At 40.6% G+C, this 22,332-nt stretch overlaps 1 protein-coding gene and 1 long non-coding RNA gene across 4 annotated transcripts in view; one reads left to right on the top strand and one right to left on the bottom strand.

Annotated features, from left to right (window-relative positions):
- adam22 (ADAM metallopeptidase domain 22) overlaps nucleotides 1-22,332 on the bottom strand; it is a 90,405-nt gene that overhangs the window by 3,692 nt on the left and 64,381 nt on the right. Inside the window, exons 15-30 of one of the 3 annotated variants that reach the window (XM_061263618.1) lie at nucleotides 20,242-20,341; nucleotides 19,680-19,751; nucleotides 18,481-18,573; nucleotides 17,013-17,093; nucleotides 16,295-16,345; nucleotides 16,067-16,130; nucleotides 15,880-15,985; nucleotides 15,140-15,259; nucleotides 13,384-13,552; nucleotides 11,706-11,817; nucleotides 9,825-9,915; nucleotides 9,060-9,077; nucleotides 7,557-7,664; nucleotides 3,912-4,012; nucleotides 3,391-3,457; nucleotides 176-299 (exon numbers count right to left, since the gene is read on the bottom strand). In XM_061263618.1, coding sequence (XP_061119602.1) covers nucleotides 176-299; nucleotides 3,391-3,457; nucleotides 3,912-4,012; nucleotides 7,557-7,664; nucleotides 9,060-9,077; nucleotides 9,825-9,915; nucleotides 11,706-11,817; nucleotides 13,384-13,552; nucleotides 15,140-15,259; nucleotides 15,880-15,985; nucleotides 16,067-16,130; nucleotides 16,295-16,345; nucleotides 17,013-17,093; nucleotides 18,481-18,573; nucleotides 19,680-19,751; nucleotides 20,242-20,341 — 1,477 coding nt within the window. Of the gene's footprint in view, nucleotides 1-175; nucleotides 300-3,390; nucleotides 3,458-3,911; nucleotides 4,013-7,556; nucleotides 7,665-9,023; nucleotides 9,078-9,824; nucleotides 9,916-11,705; nucleotides 11,818-13,383; nucleotides 13,553-15,139; nucleotides 15,260-15,879; nucleotides 15,986-16,066; nucleotides 16,131-16,294; nucleotides 16,346-17,012; nucleotides 17,094-18,480; nucleotides 18,574-19,679; nucleotides 19,752-20,241; nucleotides 20,342-22,332 lie in introns of all 3 variants that reach the window. The other 2 variants (XM_061263608.1, XM_061263626.1) reach the window with 2 other exon arrangements.
- On the top strand, nucleotides 7,406-13,508 carry LOC133142465 (uncharacterized). The gene is made up of 3 exons (XR_009710186.1): nucleotides 7,406-7,533; nucleotides 8,082-8,158; nucleotides 13,277-13,508. It is a non-coding gene; the product is annotated as an uncharacterized LOC133142465 (long non-coding RNA).

Below are 22,332 nucleotides of genomic sequence, written 5' to 3' on the forward strand. Positions count from 1 at the left end.
AAAAATGTTTTGTTGTGAGGAGCCAGCTATTAAAATCACTATTAAGCAAAAAATAATATCACATGTATATAGCTTTAGATAATTTTTTCTCAGTAAGCAGATAATGAAAGTGATCTTTGCAGAGCATAAATATCCTTATTCGGATTATCACAAGTAAGGAGAGGTGTATACTTACCCTAGCGCTTTGCCGATTGGCTTTCCTCTCCTCATCAGGAAGTGGGGGCATCGGGTAAGGGTACCTCCGACTGGAGGCGATGGATCCAGTGGAGGAGGTGGGGGACTTAGCTGGCGAAAGTGTCCTGGAGGAAGGGAACAAGGACGAACGGGTCATGTGAGGAGTTCAAAACCTTGTACCAAACCACGTAGACGACCGAACCAGACACACCCTAAGCACAGCACTGGTCTGGATCGTCACCTTACCGTACCGGGGTGATGGTCACGCAATGCCGTGGTCACCATTGCCTGAAGATTCTGTCCATTGCCACCATCACCTGAGCCCCCATCCCCCTCTCCAGACACCGCATTCTGATTTTCAGAACCTCCCAAGGCTATGGTTTCCCAAAGGTATTGCAGTGCATGTCATAGTCAATGTCTCCCCCCCATTGTCCAATTTACATAAGTCGCTTCCGTCATAGCAGCTGACTGCTAGGGGAGTTGGACACAAGGTGAAAATGAGGTGACGCTGAGCAGACCAGGCTGGTGGGCACAGAGGCAGAACGATGACATCACATGACAAGCAGAGGACAATGGCAGTGTGAGACAGCAAGGTACACCATACACAAGTAATGCACATGCAGAGAGAAAATGAGGCAGGTATACAAAGAAATGAGGAAATATAATACTAAATAATAATAATGCCACATTTACATGTTAAAAGAGAATATGGAGATGTATTGCGAAGGCCCCTCCAATGTGCTAGTAACTTATAGAGTTGGCTGCCAGTCTACATGCCGCCCATTGTAGTCTGTCCAGTCTCCTCTCAAGGGTGTGATATGTCTTCCAAATTTGATTTGAATATTCCACGTGTAGCATTTAGACTTTCACCTGTTTCATACTCAAAGGGCTGCAAGACTACTATGTTCTTATTTATGAACCTACATTACTGTTTGAATACAGAATACTACACACCATTGATAACCAACCCTGTTCCTGGAGATCTTCTATCCTGTAGGTTTTCATTTCAACCCTAATTTGGCACTCATGACTACTAATTAACAGCTCAATAAAATATATAGCTGTTGAATGAGGTGTGCTTTGTTGGGGTAGGAGTGAAAACCTACAGGATGATCTCCAGGGACAGGTTTGGTTACCACTGCTATATACTGTACACTATAGAGGTAAGGTACTCGAGGCACTGTGAGAAAATAATCTCTAGCTTCAGTATTTAATAAAATACATTCCCTACCTTCTGGTTGTCATGTTCTGACAAAATGAGGCCCAGGTCCAATAAAGTGCATAGAATCAGTATTTTTGAAACTTTATTCAAATAGATTGCTGACATCTGCAACATCCAACATGACTGACAGCGCAGTATTTCCTGCTTCTGATTCCTTGGCTGAAATTGCACATAATATATGCATTCCACTGTCTGGATGAACTGTCACATTCAAACAGAGGCACTAATAAATGCATGTGAATTCTGTGATATAGAATACAGAAGACTGTAGGAACTCTTGAGTGAGAACTCCACTGTGGATAGTGGAACTCTTGAGTATATGCCAATGATTTGGGTCATTTAGACACAGTTGCGCTAGGTTATGAGAAAGGGGCATTTCGCAGTTTGAGACGAATGAAGCCGTTGGATCGCCCTCGAGAGAATGAGGGGGCCGGACCCAGCACTTTATGAATGCAAGAGGTCAGGCTCAGAATTATCAGCAGATGACTGTTAACTTGTCTGGCCAAAAACAAAAACAAAAAACAAAAAGAGGGGCACGAGAGGAAGAGAGGTATAAAATATATTTTTGGAAATACCTAATATATGGTCCTTCAGTGTTTTTATTCACATCTTCTACCCATTTAGTTACATAATATTCTGTTTTGAACCAGGGGCTTAAATACCTGCAGGGGGGGGGGGTGATGGTGGGTGGAACAGAGAGCAGTGGGCAGGAGAAAGAAGAAGGGAGACGAGATCTCAGAAACACAGCAGGGCTCGGCACAGACACTCTGTTCAGTCCACCCAAGATGCAAGCGCATGTTCACACTCACTCCAAACCATATGCTTTCTCATCCTCCATCCTGTCTCAAAACCATGTCATATGGTGCTTTATCAACTGGGTTTTTAAACACCACAGGCAATCTCTTCCAATTCACGTCCTTACATTTTTCGGGTCGTTACACAAACACTAGCAGCAACAGTGCTAATATGACTAGCACCGAAAGTGGTTCTATAATGAGCGATAAACCCAAGGGAGGTGACTGAATGTACCAAGCGTTCATCAAACATGCTCCGAATGGTCACTACACCAGGTGAGCTTAGTGCATCCCACCACCTACCCAGGGTCTGATTTTCAAATGCCTATTGCACCTTGGTTAATTGTTTATCCACTGGGATTCGCATGCTAATAATTCAATATGATATTGATAGACCTTTGGTGCATTTGAAGTATTAACAAAAATATCAGTTCTTCGTTAAAGAGCTGCAGTGTTGAAATGCTGCAAAAATAGCATCACCAAAAAGAGGTTGGTTCTTAGAACAGATTTGCATTTTGGTTTGGTAGCAAATTGTTACAAGCACTGCTGACCCTCTTGATTTGTCACATGCTTCAAATAAGGACAGGCACATCAAAATCCACAACCACGGAGAAACAACTGGAAAGGAAATGAATGATAAAAAAGTTCCACCGTGACACTCATTTTGCAAAACATTTCTCCCCATATTGATGCAGTATCATTTAATCTAAAATCAATGCCGCAAATCAAATTGCAGGGATATATTTAGCAGGTTGGTCATTGCATTATATGCCACTCATGATCATTTACTATGGGCTGTATCAGTCTACTCATCTCAGTCAATAAGTATCAGCAAAGTGAAATATATGAATACTTCTTCAATATCATGACATACAAAACATACAGTACAGAGCCAAGTGAGGCTGAAACTCATCTGATGGCCATAGCCATTGGTCAGGCCTTCTCAACACAGGTCCGACCTCAGTTAAGTGTTAGAAGTAGTTTGACATCTTCAATCAACATATGCTCTTTATTCAACAGAAGCACAGGCTGCACTTCAGAGGCTATGTCTTGGTCTCCCCTGCAGTCTCCCTCTACAGCAGGGAAACCTGCTAGCTTCTAGACTGTGGCCCTGTTCTGGGACCAAAGTGGAGTAACTTGGCGACAGGCCAGGAATAAGAGAATTGCCTTTCCAACGAAGGCAGTTCTCAGGATACTCACTCTGTAGAGTTGGAGCGTGGGCGGAATTTCTTCCCTTTCAGCTTCTTGCGGTTGCCTCCCAGGTTTCCTGAAGAGTCACGTGATAAATGAGCCATTACACTTGATACACACCCTGCTGAAAAAACTGCTCAAGCTAGGTTATGAAACAGTTGGTAGCTGGTTGACCAGATCAGACCAGCTCCCAGCTCAACACGGTTTAGCTGGTTCACCAGTCTCGACTAGCTCCCAGCTTGACATGGTTTGACGGTTTAAAACAGCTGGTATCCCAGCCCAGACAAGCTACCAGCACTAGCTGCTTGACCAGCTCATGCCCAACTTGACTAGCTAATGACCAGCTTGACCATGTTGATTGGCCAGCTCATACCCAGCTAGACCAGCTTATGACTAACTCAATAGCTCAATGTTCAAGCTTTTCAAGCTGGTCAAGCCGACAGCTGATTTTACAGCAGGACAGTGAGTTAGGCAGGGCAATCAATTGATACTGGATAGTATGGGTTACCTTCTCAACAGTAATAATTTACCTTGCCAGGAGTTACTCCTTGGTCGTCCGTTTTCACAGATGTCAGAGATGTGTTTGGCATCCGGAATTCTTTCACTCCAGGAATGGGACAGGCCATTGGACCTACATATCAAAATACATAACCCGTCCTTTTTTAAAACATGGACCTTTTTACATTTTACTTTCGTTGAATCGGATACTGGGTTTGTGTTAGATACTTCCATCATTAAAACAAAATAAAAAGGAGACACTTGGATATCCAGGTAAGCTCCATGAGAAAACTATAATTTTAGTCATTGGTAGCTAGAGCTCATATGCCAATTGAAATGTTACAAACATTGTGAAACATGTAGTCAAATAATGAAAATCTTTTAATTGGAAGAACTGAAATATATTGTTGATAGAAATAAAAACTAAAACTACATTGGGCTCCAGAATTATTGGCACCATTGATTAATGTGCACAAAAATAATAGTTATTGACATAAGCTTTATTACCCACTATGTGACTTCAAGGAATTTGTTGCTTAAATAAAAACTTTTTTTAACATTTCCTAAAAAAACAGGTTCTACAATTATTGGCACCCCTGATTCAATACGCCCATGGTTCAGTCGCAAGGCTTTTCCTAAAATTTGTGATAAGGCTAAAGAACACATTTGGTGGACCCTTCCTCCATGCAGAACTTTTCAGAATCATTGATATTCTTGGGATATATCAGAAAATGAAATGAAAAGTAAATGAAAGTAAAATTATATTACCAATTTCACTTATATTTACAATAATTGTTAGGGGTGCCAATAATTTTAGCACCTGTGGTTTTTTGAAAAATAAGATTACTAAATAAAAAACATTGAAACATGAGAGTAAATTTATTGAAATAAAAGTATATCATTTTCCCATATGTTTGAATACAAAATATACATCATTATCATTGTTTATATTTTAATTCAGAGCATTTTCGCCAATAATTCTGGAGCCCACTGTAGCCACAACAGCACTGGAAAAGCCTCTGCATACAGGCAACATGTTTGCCTTTCCTCAGCCAGCTGGGGATTTACTTCTGGTGTTGAGCTGAAACCCAGATAATTATGAATGACACTTCAGGGCCAATGGACACAGCATGTGCTATATTCTAAATATACCCTCAGTGAGCACTTTATTAGGTATTCATTAGACAAGTTGAAGATTAAGTCTTCTGCTGCTGTAGCCTATCCACTTAAGAGGTTTGATGGGTTGTGTGTTCAGAGATGCTCTTCTGCATACTACTGTTGTAAAGTGTGGTTATTTGCATTGCTGTCACCTTCCTGTCAGCTTTGACCAGTCTGGCCCTTCTCCTCTGACGTCTCTCATTAACAACACGTATTTGCCCGCAGAACTTCTGCTCACTGGATGTTTTTTGTTTTTAATACCATTCTCTGCAAAGTCTAGAGACTGTTGTGCATGAAAATCCTAGGAGATTATCAGTTTCTGAGATACTCAAACCACCCTGTCTGGCACCAACAATTCCACAGTCAAAGTCACTTAGATCACATTTTCTTCTCCATTCTGACATTTGGTCTGAAAAACAGATTAACCTCTCAACCATGTCTGAATGTCTGTATGCATTTAGTTGCTGCCAATATTTGCATTAACAAGCTGGTGTACAGGTCTACCTAATAAAGTGCTCACTGAGTGTATATTGCATATATACTCACGTTGAAAGTAACCACAGTCTTTTTTTTACTGCTGAACAGAAAACATTACTCAGTGCCAGGATTTTTGCACTGTTAAAAGCCAGACAATGCTCCCAAGAAGAGGATATAGCAGACAGAGAATGAAGACATGATGAAAAATGGCCACAATAACTAAAAAAGGACAAGCAGAACTAAAAGACTTCATGATAATAAAGACAAATCTAGCAAAAGCATTGCTGGTACTACAGCCACAGATAGCTTTGATGAAAGGAGACTGTTTAGGGTATTGTGGTTATTTTTAAACATTGAATTTTTAATTGAAAAATGATGTGCTGTTTTTCACGATTGGGACTACTTGAATGTTGTCACCAAGCCAGACCACTCTTGTAAAAAGTGACTCTGATTGCAATGATTACTTATCTTACTCACAAGATAAAATAAATAAATACTTTTCTGACTAGAGTTCAATGCATCTGATGAATAAAGCACATGCTTAAGTGGAGAGCTGTGGTTCATATTTTCCTGTAGCACTCCACCACTGTCATCACCCACTGACATCTGGGTAACAGCGTCAGCCACATGCTTCACATGCAAATGTAGGTAGGCTGACGTCAAAACCCCACCCCCCTCCCGTTTCTCTGAAGGTGTGTATGGGATAATGGGACGTGTGTAAGAGTGCATTTCCTCCCTGACGCAACTGGCAAATGCTACTTCATTCTTCTGATGGTGACTGGCCCTCCCTGTTGTGCGTGAGTCAGTGGGTAGGGATGAGGGATTTGCTGCTCAAAGCTTAGGCCCCATGTAGAAGCATAATTCCTTCTAACTTGGCAGACAGATAGTGTTTGGTTTAACTCCATGAACCATAGGAGGCACCACTTCAATGAGGCATGTCAGCTCTGTTAATGTGCAATGAACATGGCTTACACCAGCTTGCAGGAGCAGAATGACATTAAAACACTGATTCTGTAAAACACTGCTGGAAACTTTTATTGTCTAATTAAAGTGTTAAAGAGAAGGCAAGATTAGTAAGACAGACATGGATCCCAACGCACACAATGCAAAGTAAGAATAATGCAACACAAAACCTGTTTCTGCATCCATGATAAAGCACCCCACACTATTCTCAGATCCAATTCAGTCTCAAAATATTTGTTCACTATTGTGAAGGGCCTAGCCCTCACCTTTTCTTAAATGTAAAAGAAAAACATTATGGTGCCATTCCTTATTTCAATGTGCTTTAAAGTGGAGACAGGAATCTTGCTTCAACCACCACCAATGATTAGCAGCTGCCAGAGTTGGGGTCTGCTATCAGAAAGGAACTGAAAATATATTTATTAATTCATTTAAAAAATCAATGAATGCATCAATTAGTGCAGAATAATACCAGTAATGTTGGTACCCACCTGTAGCACTTACAGTATTGGCCCACACACATATTTTTCATGTTTTTGAGCTATTTTTCATATAATCCTGGTGCTTTTGATTTGTGTTACATCCTGATTCAACTATTTTGGCAGAAGCAAGCATATTTTAGGTTCTAACTGGTATTTTTCTGAGCCGTAAAACGATTTCCCACGTGACATAACATATGTTTTTTCGCATAATTACCAGAAAACGTTGCTAAACGTTAACACGGAGAGCTGACTGCAGGAGGCGGAGGGGGAGGGGGAGAGGGAATTGGGCTCTGGGGTTGGGACTTATCAAAAAACATACGTCACTGCTTTTGCGGGAATTTTAGACATTAAACACGTTATGATATATTTAGATAGTAAAACCAGGAAGAGAACGCGGATGCGTGTGGGCCTTTAAAGAAGCGCGTAACCCACCCCAGATGCAGAAAGCGGTTTTGCGATCGGCGCGGCGACACAATGGGCGAGAGAGCGATGAAGAGAGAGGCACACCTGAAGCCAAACAATGAGATGTTCTGACTTATGGATGGGATGGACGGAGTGAAGGAGCACGTATATATCTGTAAGTGTGACAGATAAGCAGACCTCTTCTTGGAGCTGCTGGCTGAGTTGCTGCTGACGCCAGGGGGCATATCGCTGTAGAAGGAGTCGCCATCCCCCGGCTTCTTCGCATAGTCCCCCGGCGGCATTTGCCTGCGGACGCAGCGAGGTGACGTGAGAGGGGGGCGGGGGGGTCGGGGGTGATGCAGTCCTGTGAATCAAAGTCGGGGAGCGCGAGTCCTTTCTGCCCTCCTTTCATATAAGCATTGTTTAACTGACACTTTTAATCTTGAATGTTTTTGATCAGATAACTACTGCATACGCTTGTGTTTATTTCTCAGTAGTTCTATGCTACAGATTATATTTTTGTAATACATTTTTTAATTCCCGAATCTGTACATGAGTATTATAATTCTCGCAATTAGTAGTATTAGTAGTAGTACTGTAGTTGTAGTAGTCGTAGTAGTAGTAGTATTTAAAAAAACACAAAATTCACCAACAACCCATTGGCATACACCCAATAAAAAAACCACCCTAAACATGCTGAAATGGCTCCCTCATGCATTACAGCAGAAATGAAAGAAGGCGGTTTGGATGCGGGACTGTTGGCTCAGGGTTCGTGCTCCAGGGGATGTCACATCATCAAGGTAATGTCATCCAGCATGTGCTTCTGTTCAACTGGAAGTACCAGGAAAAGATGATTTCATAGATGTATGACAAATTATTTGAGGTCATTTGATCAAATCGGTTACATTTTTATTTATTAAATCTTGGGGAAGGCTGGGGAAAGTTTGTTAAAGTATAAATTACTGATAGCCTGTGAGGGGGAAAAAGCATTTAAAATGAAGATGCATGAATGGTGTGAATGAAAACATAGACCAAAACACAAAAAAATGTAGATATGAAACATGGTGATAATGCAGCAGTTTCTTTTGCAGTCAGGCGTTACTAAAAAGTAAGAAAGCCACGACTAACGAATCAGCATGCAAGGGCAATGAGAGAGAGAGAAAGAACAGTTTCGATGTTGTGTCCATTTCATATGCCTAACTACACTTTCAGGAATGCCCATTCGACTCAACCGCAGAGTTTAAAATGCACACAAATGGAGGACAGTCGGCTACATTGCTGGGCTGAGCAAACTTCAGATGCACACACTTACAACAGGCAGAAACCAAATAACTTGTCAACTATTGAACTTCCACATCAATAGTTCAATGCACTTGTATACAAATACAGTATGTGCTGTGTCATTAAAATAATGATAATTTCCTCTTCCAGGAAAAAAAAAGAAAGAATTATAAGTAATACAATTATATTTAATAATATTACATCAATTATACTAAACAAAATTATTACATTAAAATTAAACTGATTTGTTACTTTCACTACATACATTTCTGAGAAATAAAAGGTACAAAAAATAGAGAGATAGTAATACAGCATTTACAGCAGTTACATGTGCCCCCCTTCACTTCCCCACCACACATAATAAGTAGGAAAATAAGAACAAACCGACAGAATCTTCTGTGGACCTCCGATTCTACGTACCTCCGCTGCCTGTAGCTCCTTATGGGAATTGGAGAAATAAAACCATAATTGACGCCAGTTACCTTTGAACATCCATTTCACGCATACACCTGTTGACTTTGCCACGCTAACGAAACAATGGCACCATATGGGTAAAACATGAAAAAATATAATGAAACGCCTCAATTCAGAATCAAATTGTACCTGTCCAATTCTGCTCGTCTCGTTACTCTGTTCATTCTCTGTTGATTTTGGAGCACACTAATAGCGCTCTCTCCTGAAACACCACGGTTAAGTAGGCAGTGCCCTGCTGGGCTCCCCACCAATGTCAGCAGGATGTGCTACTGGAGTATATTAGAGGATGGGCCACCAGGCTGAACCAGCACAGAGGTTTGCTGCTCTAGAGATTGAAGCCCATGGTAAGGGTTTGCTTCGATAGTGTTCCTTGCTTGCTTCTGATGCTGATGTTTCTAGCTACATGGCCATCATTCCTTAGGCTTCATTTGCTCATTTTTGTTGACTCTACAAAACCATCTATTTATCTCAAGCTCCAAATTATGCACATTCAATGACAATTATTAATGGGTAACTGCACAATAACTGAAAATCATTTTGACTTGGATTTTAAACAGCCCTCAAGAAAAAGCTTTGAAATATGATGATAGCCCAAAACTTGATCTTCAGATAACTTGCCAAAAAATATAAAACATTTCAAAAAGGACAACACAGCATTTTGTTAATTCCCTCAGTTACAAAGCTTCCAGGTTTAAAATACTGTTAACTTACTTGTAGCCCCAGGCAGTGATCCCTAAAATGAGAGCCAGGACTAGAATGGTGCCGGCAATGGCACCTATTATGATATTGGTGCTGATGACACCTACAGAGAGAGCGAGGAAAACACAGACACCTCATTTAACAGGCATCCAAAGTATTATGCTTGTGTAAATATCACATTTCAACCACTTTCACATTACTTTCATTTTCAAACCATATGTGGATTAGACAGAAGCTAGGGCATGAGAGGTCAGTTTTTTTGACAATTCACTGCCACATCCCTAAAAGTACATTTTCATATGCTGATGGCAACACTGTACGGTACTTTAAAACGGGGTAGAATGTAATATTTGTAAATATGAAGGTCATCTACTAGAGTAAATTAACTGCTTCCTGGCACAATGGTCTCAGCATCACAACCAATATAGATATTGATATAGATACAATGTTCTCAATATCGCCTCACAGAGTACACATTTCCCTCACTTTTAAATACAGTCCTTTGCATTTAGTATTGCACACACATGCTGTCATATTTGCTGCCATATTTATATTTATTCTGATACAAAAACATTAACTGATGTGCCAAGAAGAATAATTATAATAACAATATCTATTACATACTTTTATTATTTATTACTTCTTTCTGACAGGTTTTGACCTAGTTTGATGAACAAATTTTTGCACCTTTGGTTTACTCTCATGAAGGGCATATAACTTTAAATATTTCCTCTTTTGTTCACCATACAGAAATGGAAATCACAAATTTTACGTTAATATTTAGGTTGCTTATACACCTTTAAACCCAGGTGTTTTACCTTGACTGCGTTCTATTTTTGGCTCTATTCGTGACTTTCGGTAGAGCAAGCCCTGCGCAAATTTGAATAATTTCTAATCAAATTAATCAGTGACATTCTCCATGAAAGAAAACAGAATATAAATGCAAAGAATGAGGGCATGAGATGAAAAGGCAGTTCATATTTGAAGCTACACACCCTTCAGTCAAGTCAAAATGGGGAATTAATGAGAGATTGATTTGCATGTGCTCAGGGCGCATACAATACATAGGGTACATACGTAGAAGGACTTTAATAGGGATTGATGAAATAAACATAGGTTTGCTTCAGTTAAAATTGACATGGAAATGGCAGTGGCAGGAAGAGCATTGGGAGGGGGGAGATAAAATCGTCACAGAGGGCACCAACAGATACAGACAGGACAGCACGAGGAGTAGGAACTGAAATCTAACCTCACTGTCATACCACTCAAGAATTCCAACAAAGACAAGAGCCTGCCAACAAAGAATGAGTGTGAAAAGGCTTTGAACACAAAATAAACCATGAGAAAGGTCACAGATGGCCATTCAAAATGAAGCAGAAAAACACAAAGGTAAGCACACAAATCCAAGTGGGGAAAAAAGGTAAAAAAATATCCCACGTGTACAGGTGTATTAATATAAAAATATACAGTATTTCTCACAGGGCAAACCTGAAACAATGAGATACTAAGCAGTACACACAACATGCAGACTTTGACTACCTTCAAGCATTTAAAATCAATTTTAAATCCACAAGAAAACCGACATCAGTGTCTAATAACTTTGTATGTGGTAGTGTAGTATGCATTGTAAGACTTGAATGAGTTGACTAAAAAGGGCTGTAATTCCTACACGGATCACCTGATAAGGATGTAAATCAAATTAAAGCTGACAGTGTGCACTTTAACCTTTTATTCATCGTTTCCTTTCAAATCCAATGTTCTGGAGCACAGAGCCAAAAAGAAACACAAATTGTGTTACTGTCCAAATAATTAAAGACTTCACTGTACATAGCACCACAAACACACGGCAGGTACAACACTCATAAGAACAGACATGACTGAGGAGCTGCCTACCAGAGGGACTGGCTGTTGGTCCAACAACCAGGTAGCTGAGGGGTGAGGTGGCGTTGCAGTCTTCCCCGGCCCAACCCAGGTGACAAACACATTTCAGCTCGTTACTGCAGACCTGCAAAACATACACAATACCGTACACACAAAGGAAGGTGAACAAGAATACAGTGAGAATATGCAGGTACATCAAGCAGAGGGGAAGATGCATTGTACCCAATACCAGACCTGGGTCATGTTTGGATTCTTCCACATTTCTTCACTTTACTGAGCTTGTCTGGTGTATTGAAATCTATAAAATACTCTCAATAAGTTCAAACCCTGCCTTGCCCTTGGCTAGAGGTGATTTTGTCTTTAGACTGGTAATGCGTTCGTTCAAAAAAAAATTGGACGAGTGATCGGCCAAGGTTAAAATCCCACCTCGGACTAAAAGCTGACAGGAAAGTGACGGCAACACAAATAGCCACACATTACAACAGTGGTGTGCAGAAGAGCATCACTGAACACTCAATGTTTCAAGTCTCTTAAGTGGATAGGGTACAGCAGCAGAACACCAATAAGTCTAATAAATACCTAATAAAGTGCTTACTGAGTTTTACAATAACTGCTAATGGTGCCAATAATTCTGGCATGTGTGGTTTTCAGAAAAAAAAATATTCCTTTTGAGACATGAGAGTAAATGTATTGAAATAAATTATAGTTGTCCTGTACATTTGAACATAAAATATAATAAAGAATATATGTTGTTTATTATATGAAGCCTTTTTTCATCCTTTTTTATTAAGGGAGCTAATAATTCTGAAGCCCACTCTACGTCACTGTAAACTCATTAAGAAAAGTTCAACCCTTCCCATCACTAAATTAGACCGATCAAATTGAAACAATAAGTGCCGTAAGGGAGGTTGAAAGCTATATTGGACTTCATCCCAAGAAAATAAATCAGATTTATATCTTTCCATTAGCTCTGGTCAACAGTATGAACATGAACTACAGGCAAGAGCAAAGTGAAATGATGAGAGACATGGGCTCATAACGAGCTCTTTAATGTCTGAGGAGAAGCAAAAGGTGTGCTGACCACCTGCTGACCACATGTGTTCTTGCACCTCAGACCGTGACTGCACCAAGGAGGAGAAGGACTGTCTGAACACTAAACAATGCAAACACAAGGGTTTCTGGGCTATCTCTCCGACCGAGAGCTACATTTCCTATCAATTAATTTCTTCCTCTAAGTTCAGTTGGCCTCACTTTCATTAAAGTCCCACATGCATATTTTTCTTGTTTGAGCTTGTCATATCACCCTGGAGCTTTCCATTTGTGTCCAATACTGATCCAAGTAAAACAATTGCAATTTTGGTAGAAGTATGCATATTTCAGGTCTGACTGCTATTTTTCCAAGCTGTTTGTAAAACTATATCCCACGTGACATGAGGTAAGCTTTTGCATAATTATCAGATGCTAAAGGTTAACACTGAGAGCTGACCACAGGAGGCAGAGGGAGAGGGGAAATGCTCTGGGGGCAAGGTTAGGGACTTTTCAATATGTCACTGCTCTGAGCAAATGTTTTTTTGCCGCTTTAGATACGAAAACCAGGAAGAGAACGCTGATGCGCATGGGCCTTTAAGTGATGAATGCTATATGTCTGAATAAGAAGAGCCAGGAAAGTCGACGAGGAAAAGGGACCTACTCCGTGGCCAGAGCAGATCTTCTTATCGGTAGTGCCAGGACAGGTGCTGAAGTTGAACTCCTGTACTGGGAGACATCTGTGGTTGAAGCAGATCCGATCAGTGCCGCATGCCGTGCCATCTTCTACGTAGCCCAGGTCTGTGTCGCCATCGATGATCACGTGACCCCCGCTGTCAGGTGAAAGGGAAATGATCCATCAATTATTTTTTTACTTGTCAAAAAATATTAGAAGATTTTCCAATATATGTATTAAACTACAATAAGTTATGCAATTCTCTTTTGTGCCAGTGTTCTCCTATTAAATCATCTTAATTAGTTCAAAACCTGAGGGAGATGCACCATTTCTCGACAATGACAACTGGCTCTGAATAACCTATTCACCGCTGTACTTATTACCATCAATAAACACATAAATCATTTGGTGTAACTGCATGTGTCCACATTCAATACATACACTCTCAATAAAATATACACATCACCAACTTCATGCCCCAAAGTGACTAATCAATAAATAATCTTTCTGTCTGCTCACGCCAAGCGAATACATTTTGTACATAACATTCATTGTGTAAGGTTTATTGACGTATTGTCAAATATGTAAAAACAAATGTTGTCTTGATTATAAATGCTACAACCACAGTGAGACGTGAAAACATTCTAATTGCACTAACAGATGAGACCCTGCACAGAAAAATACAAAGAGCCTCACAGTTTGACAGGGGGAAAATGGCCTGAATTCATGAACGGCAGAACTGCAAACAAAGGTCCTTCAATCAACCTAAATTAGTGCCCCAATTATTATATATACAAAGGCCCAGCAAGCCTTTCACACACGTCCATTATGACCTACTGCATAAAACATGGCCTGAAGCACAAAAGGTGTGGGTAATGTACTAAGGGTGTCTGCAAAGTCTGTAAGGTTAATGTCGGATAATAGTGGTTATCAATGGAGATATCTGGTTTAAGCAGTACTACATTTGTGCCAGGTCTTCCTGGAACTGATTCTGGGAACTCTGTTTGGACTGTCTGTGTTCCCGGCCAGTAGAAAAAGAAAAAAAAGCCAGTAAACCTCGAGTCCAAGATTGCTTCCCCCGCTATGGCACTGGTTTTTTTTTTTGGGGGGGGGGGGGGGGGGGTCATTACGGTACCTCTGAGAAATTTTGGTTCTCTCCCACACACAGTCTCTTTCTGTCCTGGAACCTCCTGATTTAGAAATTAAGCTCTGCTAAAAGTTAAACTGTGCAACAGTCGAAGAGAATGGGCCTGTCAGTCAGTTAGGTTTGCGACAAAGGAGGCACAGTGATATCCTGGGTTACCCACTGTTAACAGGACTTTCCTGTTTTCCTATTTTCCAGTAAAGCGTGTGTGGCATTCAATCTGATGGAGAGTGGTATAGTCTCAGCTACTGGTGTAGAGAGTACACCCACCTAGGTTGTGTTAACTAATCAGCCCAGGTGCTTAAAGGTGTACTCATCTCCATGGTATGGTGCTGAGACCTGGAGCATGCATGCTGAGAGAGAGGTCATTTGTGAGAGACAAAGGGGGAAACTAACATAGCTAAAAAGGTGAGGAGCAGGTCAGCTGAAGAGTTTTACTTTGTTTTGACTCTGTTGTTTCAGTTTATTGTTTTTTCCTGGAAACCGTGAGGGGAAGGGTAAACATGTTTGCCTGTGTTTATGTCAGGGCGGTGTTCATGTTATGTCTGTCAGGTGTGTCATAGTGTTGTTGACGGGTTTGGGGCATCACTGAGGGGTTACCTGCAGTCCAAAGAAGCACTGTGTTGGGCCACAGAGAAGGAAGTGAGCCCCCCTTGCAGGTCTCCCAGCCTGGGGGCTGGTGAAATGTTGGAACAGAGCAAATAGCCGCAGTGGACGTCCCTGAAACACAGGAATTGTGTCCATCTGTCTGCTTACTAAATCACCAGGGCAGTGATGAAATCATCATATGAAACTCCTAATGGAAAATGGCACTGATCCATTCACATTAACCTGAGCCTCACACAAAAGGCTGCAGTATAAGTCCCAAGCCTGGCATTAATATCTCACCAAGGCCTCTAATTTGATTAAAATGAGAAAACAGACCAAGATATAATTTTCAAACAAACTGTCTCAAAATTCCCATTTTTTCGAATGGTATTTGGTACAATAGAGTTGGTGGAGTTGGAGAGCAGTGCAATCTGCTTGGAAGAATAATGTCCATTTAGTGGATACATGTGGTTTCACACAAATACCATCATGTAGAAACCAAATAATTCAGGGGAATCAAACTCATTAAGTACAATAAGTAGCAATTTCAGTGAATATGATCAGTGAGGTTATTCCAATAATAGGAGATACTGTAGTATTCATCCCATAATGAGATGAGCTGTAATGAGTTGTTCATCTCTAATTTGTTCAATGAATAAGTTTGCTATCTACAGGAAAACACAATGTTCTTCCATCACCAGGTTACTGCTGTTTGTTTAACACATTTGTGGTAGCGGGAGTGTGAAACCTACTGCTTGTTGCACTGAATCCAAGTGTCTTTGTCTTTTCCACAGTTTCCTTTCTCAGTGCCTTCGATGTTCAGTTTTTCATAGCAGAACTTGTCTGCCGAAGTTGCTTCTACAAAGGAGATTAAAGGGGTTGATGCCAAAATGTTAAGAAAATGACTTATTGGTAGCACATTTTAAAATGCTTACTTACTTTCACCCCATATGTATTTACACTGCCTGTCTTTAGTTTTGCACTTTCCATTGAAGCAACGACCCTGGACAGAAGACAAGCAAAATGTAGGATTACATAATTTTTTGTAATTTCTGCCCAAAGTGAGTTTTTTTCATTTAAACTCTTATTAATAAATGCCATTTATGACAAGATGTTCAGATAAATCATACGCACATTGACTGTAGACACAATAAAGCCTTATTATACCTGATCTTTTTCGCAAGTGTATCCATCCATTTTGTGTAAGTTTGGTGGGCACTGTGAATGGAAACAAAGCTCTGGTGTAAAGACCAGTTTGAAATTACCAGCTACCAGCTGGAAGTTTGAGGATTGAGGATTGTAGTAAGCAGTCTGTGGGTTTATTTCAGTAAATAACATTTTTAACATGATAATGAGAACCTTCCTCCACACACGCAATTAATTTCAAAATGTTTAATGAAAAGTAAACAAGGAGATGAAACTTGTTCACTCAAGATCAAATATGGAACTAACACAATTTTCACCAAAATCACTCTAAAATGTGCCAAAGTGACAGGGTCAATCAGTAATTTTCATAATAAAACAACAGACACACAATCAGTAACAATTCACATTTTTAGATTATTTCCCTTCCTGGCTTGTCCCATTCAAATACTAAAAGCTGCATTGTCAAATATGTCTTAAAGACACAATAGGTACTTTTGGACTTATAATGCTCAAGAGAGGAATAGCAGCAACAAAAACCACAATACTGTTTATCCCTCCTCCTTCTCTGTAAACACGCTGACGTCGAAACGCCATTGGCTGTGGCAATTAGAACCAATTTTCAACCAATGAGCTTGAATTATTGTACAGTTATACAATGAGTGTCGGGTCGTCACAAATGAGAACCAAGCTACCTGGCTGAAAGGTCGCAGCAGTAGGACAGGGGAAAAGGCCCTCTCACCTGGCTGGAGTTTCCAGTGCAGTTCTCAGGGATGTCACAGTCATTCACTGCGTCTCGGCATACCACCCCCATGAACTCCATCTGCACCAAAACCCAGAGAGAGGGAAGACAATCCTTTTACATGGTTTCAGTAGCCTTTTCAAAATGTCCATAATAACATAAGATATATTTTATTGAACTCCATTTGCATTTCACCCATCCTAGTTACTTAAGAGCAGTAGGCAGCCACAGTGCAGCACCTGGGAATCAAGTCAAGTGCATGAGTGTGGGAGAATAAAACTCTGCGGCCACAGGGAGAACATGCAATTCCATGAAGAGAGGATCTGGATTTGAACCCAGAACCTCCTTTGTGTGAGGCAACAGTGTATCCAATATAATGTACTACCATATCAACCACTTTTCAGCTTGTTGAACTCTTGATTTCTGGATTTAATGCTAGTTTTTGTATGTGTGTAGGGGGGGGGGGTATTACCCCTAGCAGAAAACTGATACAATGCCAGGCCTTGGCATTCTACCTTTAATGCCTAACCATCCCGCAGTCACACAGAACAGTGAGCTCCATGGAAACAGACGGAAGGGGCATCTGTGGGTCAGCCAGGATGCACAATGACATCAATCTCAGATGTTCTCATTTGCTTTAAGCAGAAAGCCATACAATTAGTTTACTAACCTGAGAGAAGGCCATGGACAGTGTGCTCAAAAGAAAAGGGTTTCTTTCTTCTTTCAATGGCCTAGCACTACCTCATAATACCCTCATAAATGAATCCAATAAGAGGTCGCTCATTCCCAGTCTTCATCAACTAATTTTACTAACTGTCATGTTTTTCAAGAGAGAGCTTGTTTACTTTCAAACCTCTTGGAATAATACATTTCATATTGACATATTCCCAAACCTGCAGTGCTCAAGACACTCAAGACAGCAAAGAGACCAGCAGCCTGCTCTTATGAAAATTGATGAGCAATTCACAATTGCCATTTTTGAAAAAAAAAATTAGATTTGAACTGAAACCAATTTCAAGTTCCCAGAAAAACTCAGTAAGTATTTCAAAATGGAACTCTAAGAAATGACACAAAGCCATTTGCCTTTATAAAACCAATTAATAAATGGCCAATACTTCTGACCAAAGTACTTTCCCTAAGTCACCCTAGGTATCTTTAAAGTTCACTGTCTCAGTACAGACACTGAGACCTCTCAGTCATTGAGACCTTTACGGTTTATGAGTTTTCTGAAGACGTTATTACTTATTACCATTCCAATCAAGAAGTCCTTTGGACTTTGACTGCTGGTTATGTAGCTAAAACAGGGGGTCCTTGCTTTGGAACTATACCTGCTTGTTTAATTACCATCTTGTTGTTTGTATGTACACTATACCTTGCTTCACATCAAAGTAGAAACAAACAGTTTTAGCATTTTGATTCAAAACATAATTTGTATATGTGCTTGTATGTATGTGTTTCAGGTGTGTACCTGGCAGTTTTTACAGCAGAGACCATCACTGCACTTGGAGCCCTGGGTTAGCGTGCACTTCTTACAGCAGTTGTCACCCTCTTTTAGACACTCCTGTAGACCACGGGTAGGAAAAGTTGATGCTCAGATAATAAGAATGTACAAGTTGCTGTATATACCAATTGAGTTTAAGTATCTGGTTCCTGAGCGTATTCAGAATGCATGGAATTGATTCCAGTTTAACTCTTGGATTGGCCCTTTTCAAGTCCCAACACTCTTACTTACTGTAGCTAAAGTCACTTCCAAGAGAAACTTCATTGAGGATATCCCAAACTATTTCATTATCATTTGAAATTTATATAAATATAATCAATCAAATTAAGCTTAAAAAAAACTGTATATTGTTTATCAGGAGGTCACATTACATTGCTAATATCGTTGATGTTTTCTTAACTTCAACAAAGATGCACTGTTAGCAAGCATGTTCTACTGAAGGCCAAGATGTTGAGCTAGTGGTGTGGTTATCTGCAAGTCTAATGCAGAGTTATTCACATATTTATAAAACCAAGAAAGCCATTTTCATACAGTTAATGCATTAAATGCCTCCACCAGTTTCCATAATACTACAATCTACTAAATATACTAAAAATCTAATTTAAACAATATCCAATGCAGACATTGTGCTCATCAGACTACGTCACTGATGCCAAAGTAATTATGGTTTAAAGTGATAAATACATTAGGAATTGGCATTTCACTGAATTTGTATTTGGCATTACCAGTGAATTTAGCAGCAATTCTCAATTCAATGTAGAATGTACCCCAACCCTCAGTGAGAAGTGTAGCACAGTCTGTCATGTTTGATAAAGGAGTACCACACACTGGCAGAGGTTTTATCCCCCACTGTGGCACAGAGCTGTAGTCCCTTCTCTATCTGTTACCCTCTGCTATCTCCTCTTCTAAACAAAGCCAAAAATATGAAAAGAGGGAATCGACTTTCGTTTAAAAAAGGAATTGACTCCATCCCTGCTGTTATCAAAACCATTGGACAGTCAGCATTATAACATAACTCATTGTAAATACAAACTATTTAATAAGTACCTACTTGCATGAGACATTATTATTGACAATGTGGACAGGAAGAGGTGAGATATGAGGAGCCGGGGCTCTCTATCAGAAGCAGGCGCACCGGGCATGCATGCCCAGGACCGGGCACTCACCGCAGGGCTGCCGCAGTCACAATCCTCCCCCGGCTCCACGAATCCATTGCCACATTCTGGAGGGTCCAACAGCTGTGGGTGGGGGAGGGGGGTTGGGGACAGGGGACAGGTGGGTACAGCATGGTAGGTGCAGCATGAACAAAATGAATACAAGAGACTGAGAAGAAAGGCCATGAAACTTTTCTGAGGCATCTTCTCGTTATCATGGATGGTCTGAGTGCAGAATGCAGCTATGTTTAATGGGTTTTAAGCCTCACACATCCATAATGCAAAGCTATACAGATGAGAATTCCTTCTTAGAAAATACTTAATTGTATTTTGTCTACCAAAACATGTCCCCCAGCTGTCTCCTCCAATGATCATTCATTTGTATATACAGCGGGGATATCAACTGAGGCATAATACAAATAAAATATTTACCCATTTTTACTAACCTAACTATTTTACTAGCCATACAATTCAAAAACCCGGCAAATGTATTATTTATCAAATTACAAACAGAGTTAATACTGAACACGAATCAGAGAGTAGTTGTGATATGTTGAGTAACAGAGCAGAGTACCTTCAAAGGCTTATTGAAGAGACACGCACCACCGCCACTGTTCAGGAAGTTGTGGTACTCTTCCACATTACAGTCTGAAAACTTCCTGGGCAGGTAGAAGCTGTTTCGGAGTAACAACGGCGTAAATCAGTAAAACACGAACATTTATCTCACAGCTCAATAGTGGTTTCAACCTTTGAATTTATCTCACAGCTCAATAGTGCTTTCAACCTTTGAACTCTTATTGATGCAAACAAACTTTTAGGGGTCTAAATCCAGAAATCTCATGGTTTTTCTCCCTCGGGCAAAAATCTATTTTGAAATGATTATCTTAGTGACTTCATCCTCAATCCTCCCTCTCTCCTCCCACTTTCTGGCCTTGGTTCATATCAATGCCCTATTATTCACGCAATAAAGTCAAACTTCTGTTTCTGTAAATCTACAAAACAGCCATATTGCTCGTTTGTTTGTGCACAGTTCAAAGTGAGCTCACTAGTGTTTATATAACACTGATGCATCCATCTCCCCATTGCTGCTCTGCCAGAGCCAATGAGCAAGTCACTATGCCCTACATCAGAAATGAGCAGTTGCGTCTTCCTGGGAGCCAGTTTCTTTTTTTAAAAGGTGCATATGGGCCAAAAGATTTCAAAATACTAGTTCTAAAACAATGTACAGTATGAGTGAAATACACCGTCCGGGTGTGTGAATAAAGGAGATGCCTTCTTAGAGGCACAGCTATTGCTGTATATTATTATGACCCTAGTAGGAGGTATGATAACACTGGTGAACCAGGCCATGCCCACTCTCTATACCACATGACCTCGAACACCCATGGCATGACACTCGGTGGGCAGGAGTCATGGCTCCCAGCGGTATGACAGGTATAGAACCACACAAGCAGGGGCCAAACGGGCCCTGTTGGGGCCCCATGGGAACACTTGTCCGCTGTGGGCAGGGGAGAGGACTCCTTCAACAGGTTCTGGGTCACACAGAGAGAAGCTGGGAGAGTGTGAGCAAACACAGGACATGATGAGTAATGAATACAGAAATCACTCAAGACTACACAGCAGGCAACATCGCCAACATGGTAGCGACCGGACTCATTTGCATATGCAAAACCTATAGTAAGTTTTGGAGGAAAAATAATGAATAATCTACGTATTATGCTCATACAGCACACATAACATATAGTAAAGATAGCTGCCTGATGCCTGATGTCAGCAGGTATCTACCAACATCTGTGTCAAGGAAGGAGAAACACAGGGCAGTGGTTCAGGGAATGGCAGCTAGCACCAGGCTTTTGGAGTCAAACTGCTCTGGTTGAGCATTAGCATGGAAGCCAAAATCCGTTGGCAAGTTCAACTAAACTCAGACAGAAATTTTGCTGCGTAAATGTAATCACAGACGGGGGGGATACTCAGCTTGGCTACCGTTCTTGAAAATCAAGCCAAAGCATATAATCTTGCTGCAATCAGCACTCAAATGCTGAACCTATTGTGCTTGCTCACAGGTCCTGTTGATTATGTGAAACTTGATCCAATATATTAATGTACAAGTGCCTGCTCTTTCCTAATCATCACAACTATGCTAACAAGCAATACTGAAATGGGTAATAACATGTCTGCCCTGAATAAATTATAAAATGGTGAGAATTATTTCAAAGCCAAGGAAAAGGACTTTTGAGACCCGCAGTAGTCAGTCTAGTTTGTATAAGCATATTCTTCTGAACGATATGAAGCTACGGTGAACAGGAGGCGTTTACAGGTTAATGCGTGTTTCTGGACATCAAACAACAGCACCACATCGTGGCTGTACTAATCATAGTTGAGTTCTCTTCACGAAAAAAGTAGAAAAGCGGCAACAGATTTGAATCAGAACTAACTGCAATGAAAACTGCAAATATACTAGCGGTCGTCCTTAAAGTGCAACCAAATGCCCGTAATGTAAATGTAGCTCTGGCTACAAGCAGCGCACTTTACATGTCGGTCTCTTTGGCAGAATACTGAAAGGCCCGAGATCTATAATCTCTCTTCATGGATAAAAGTAAACTGTCTTTCTACAAGTGGTGTGTGACGACGGCCGCCTGTCTCTGAGGTTGAAGCAGGCCCTCTG

This window comes from Conger conger, chromosome 1 (genome assembly GCF_963514075.1).
Source record: "Conger conger chromosome 1, fConCon1.1, whole genome shotgun sequence".
Taxonomy (NCBI): Eukaryota; Metazoa; Chordata; class Actinopteri; order Anguilliformes; family Congridae; genus Conger; species Conger conger.